Genomic DNA, 3,608 nt, shown 5'->3' with positions numbered 1-3,608 from the left:
GCCTCCAAGAGCGCCGTCAATCCCGGTCCCGGAAGGACCGCCGCAAGGATCCTCGGCCGGACAAACAGATACAACCTAGTAAGAGCCTCGACCCTAACCTGTCGAGGGATGTTCGGGATTCAGATCAACTTTTGTGGATCCGACAACATCGCATGCTCAACCATTCAGAATGTAAGTTGCATCATTAATTCCATCTATTAACAAGTTTTCTTTTTCATTGTGCTCACTTCTTTTTACATTTCCTTTTCCCCAGCTGCGCTGCCGCCGAGCGCTATACTTCCTGCCAACTCCTCGGGAATGGATGCTCTCATTATCCTCATCCTATGCTACAATTCTTTGGTATTTTTGTCCAGTTTTACAGGAACGCCTTGAATATCATGTGTGGCAATACACATATTGATGTATATGGCTTGCTTGCTGTAAGGGATTCCTTGGATCCTTCCCGGAACTATATTTTTCACCGCTCGAGAGAGAATGCTCAAGCTATCGACGTGGTAATTCTACACTCTTTCTTTGCACTCTACATGATTAATTATTGGGTACATTTAATGAACAGATCTCCATTTGCTTTGGTTAAGAACACTATATTTCTGCCCGTTTGTGTTTGTTATGAACGCTATATTTGTGTCTAAATCTTCCATTTAAACCTGTATTTGCAAAAGTTTTGAACCCGAAATTGCTCTATACATACTGTCTAGCTATCTATATCGTAAATTAATTCTGGGATTGATATAATTCTTGGCTACATTTTAGAATGGTGGCTATCTAAGTCTGAGCTACCCTGCACGGGGCATATCTGCAATGGGCTGCCTGATTGAGATTGATATAAAGATCAAGGGCAAGGAAGTTGGCAAAGATTTGTCAATTATTGATGGATCTGTGAAAGCCTTTGGGCAGTTTGACTCGAGGACTGCTAACCATGTTGATAACGTCAATGGTAAAATTATATTAAAGACACATGTTGTTCGTAAAGGTGTTGAGGCAACTATACACCTCGATTTTGTGGAGGTGCTAACAGGCGGCTTCAATGTGCGGATGCATGGTAAAACTGTCCGTGGTAAAGCTGTCTACTCCTTTATCACTGAGTGTTGTGATGATGACAGTTTTATAGCCTCACCTGGGAAGCATAATAAGAAATTCGTAGCGGCTGTGAACATAGGCGATACACTATGTGTAGACTTCATGGAGAAAAAGCGAGAAGCGCTCTCTTTTGTATCATCCAAGCACGGCAACGAGCAGCTACCTTACCGATTCAGCAATGGAGCTTTGGTCTTTGTTAAAGTCTTTTGGTCAACCATCGTCGAGGGTTGGCCATTGGGTCTGTAATCATTGAAAGAAAAGAAAGATATCATTATTGTCAGTTTTGAAGTTTCGGATCTTTACCCTCTATATACTCCCTCCATTTTAGTATTTCACGATATAAAGTGTATTAGGATTCCTTAAGACAAGTGTTCGACATTTAGGGGCATGAATATTCTAGTAGTTCAATATCAATATTGTCTGACATATATGTTTCTGTAAGACAAGAAACCAATGTAGATTGGCTAAATAGATTGTGTTACGAAAACCACTGGATGATCTTTAAGAAATAAGAAGACCTCCATAAAAAACAAAGGTGATTCTTCAGTTCAAATAAAAGCAGAGATACAAAAGCAGCTCAATTGGCAACTATATTAAAAGTTGACCAAACCGATTTCATAATTTTAGCATCTGCATGCACGGTGGCCATTCCAGCCCAAAAGGATACCATTGAACGATGTAACAGCCATAGCTTCTTGATCATAATAAAGAAACTAGCCAGGTCACACGCACGCCCAACTTATACATATTGCATCTCATGAGAATGCTAGCAGGCAAAAAAATGAGAAGATAATCTATCTGTCACATTCAATCGTCAGCAAGAAAAAAACTTGGAAACATCAAACACATGCAGATTGCAAAATAATAAGAGTTCGTCATAGACAAGAGACATGGGGAAGATCAGAGCATATCTTTCAAACTCACACCAAAATGATTTGGTAATTTTGGTACCAAAACAAGCATAGGTTTCACGCAACCACATAACAGCAAGAGTTTGTTGATCACAGCTTTACATGCATCAACGAAAAAGCCCGCAGGCTGTAACTTTGATAAGGCAGTTCTTCAATTCAAAGAAAAACAGAGACATGAGGCAGAGCAATCAGCAACTATTTCAAATACTGACCAGAGAACCTTATCCCCTCCCGCGTCGCTCCCGTGGGTGATGGGGAGGGCAACCGCACCACCGCCGCCAGCGCACCCCTCCTCTCGCCTCCTCCTTCCTCGCCGCCGCCGGCGCCAGGGCCCCTCTCATCTCATCGTGCGGGGTGGACGGCGCGGGACGACGGCCCCGGACCTGGTGGTGACGCTTTCGTGGGGCTCCACCGCGTGGCGTCCCATCGGCGCTGGTGCTGGCGCGCGGGTGCGGTGGCGGCGTGATGGGCCTCGCCATGGTGGTGCACGGCCGGTGTGGTGAAGGAGGGCTGCCAGATCCAGACGTGGTGGGTGCGGGCTGCGGGCGGCATGGGATGCGGGCAGTCGTCTTCGCGGTGGTGGGCTTCTGGCGGAGGTGGCGGCGCAGCGGTGTGAAGGAAATATGCCCTAAAGGCAATAATAAAGTTATTATTTATTTCCTTATTTCATGATAAATGTTTATTATTCATGCTAGAATTGTATTAACCGGAAACATGATACATGTCTGAATACATAGACAAACTGAGTGTCACTAGTATGCCTCTACTTGAGTAGCTCATTAATAATAGATGGTTATGTTTCCTAGCCATGGACAAAGAGTTGTCATTTGATTAAAGGGATCACATCATTAGGAGAATGATGTGATTGACTTGACCCATTCCGTTGGCTTAGCACTTGATTGTTTAGTATGTTGCTATTGCTTTCTTCATGACTTATACATGTTCCTATAACTATGAGATTATGCAACACCCGTTTACCGGAGGAACACTTTGTGTGCTACCAAACGTCACAACGTAACTGGGTGATTATAAAGGTGCTCTACAGGTGTCTCTGAAGGTACATGTTGGGTTGGCGTATTTCGAGATTAGGATTTGTCACTCCGATTGTCGGAGAGGTATCTCTGGGCCCTCTCGGTAATACACATCACTTAAGCCTTGCAAGCATTGCAACTAATGAGTTAGTTGCGGGATGATGTATTATGGAATGAGTAAAGAGACTTGCTGGTAACGAGATTGAACTAGGTATTGAGATACTGACGATCGAATCTCGGACAAGTAACATACCGATGACAAAGGGAACAACGTATGTCGTTATGCGGTTTGACCGATAAAGATCTTCGTAGAATATGTAAGAACCAATATGAACATCCAGGTTCCGCTATTGGTTATTGACCGGAAACAGTTCTAGGTCATGTCTACATAGTTCTCGAACCCGTAGGCTCTGCACGCTTAAGGTTTCGTTGACAGTTTTATTATGAGTTTATGAGTTTTGATGTACCGAAGGTTGTTCGGAGTCCCGGATGTGATCACGGACATGACGAGGAGTCTCGAAATGGTCGATACATAAAGATCGATATATTGGACGACTATATTTGGACACCAGAAAGGTTCCGGGTG

General features: G+C 43.7%; 1 protein-coding gene across 1 annotated transcript; it reads left to right on the top strand.

The window, feature by feature from the left end:
- On the top strand, positions 1-2,457 carry LOC123172451 (uncharacterized; the record flags this gene model as incomplete). Its single annotated transcript, XM_044589417.1, is given in 4 exon segments — positions 1-171; positions 254-494; positions 754-1,318; positions 2,207-2,457. Coding segments are annotated over 3 exon segments (987 nt in total).
- Positions 2,458-3,608: the final 1,151 nt, after the last annotated feature.

The sequence above is a fragment of the Triticum aestivum genome, unplaced genomic scaffold (genome assembly GCF_018294505.1).
Source record: "Triticum aestivum cultivar Chinese Spring unplaced genomic scaffold, IWGSC CS RefSeq v2.1 scaffold237207, whole genome shotgun sequence".
NCBI classification, from domain to species: domain Eukaryota; kingdom Viridiplantae; phylum Streptophyta; class Magnoliopsida; order Poales; family Poaceae; genus Triticum; species Triticum aestivum.
This window is presented reverse-complemented; position numbering and strand designations above follow the sequence as displayed.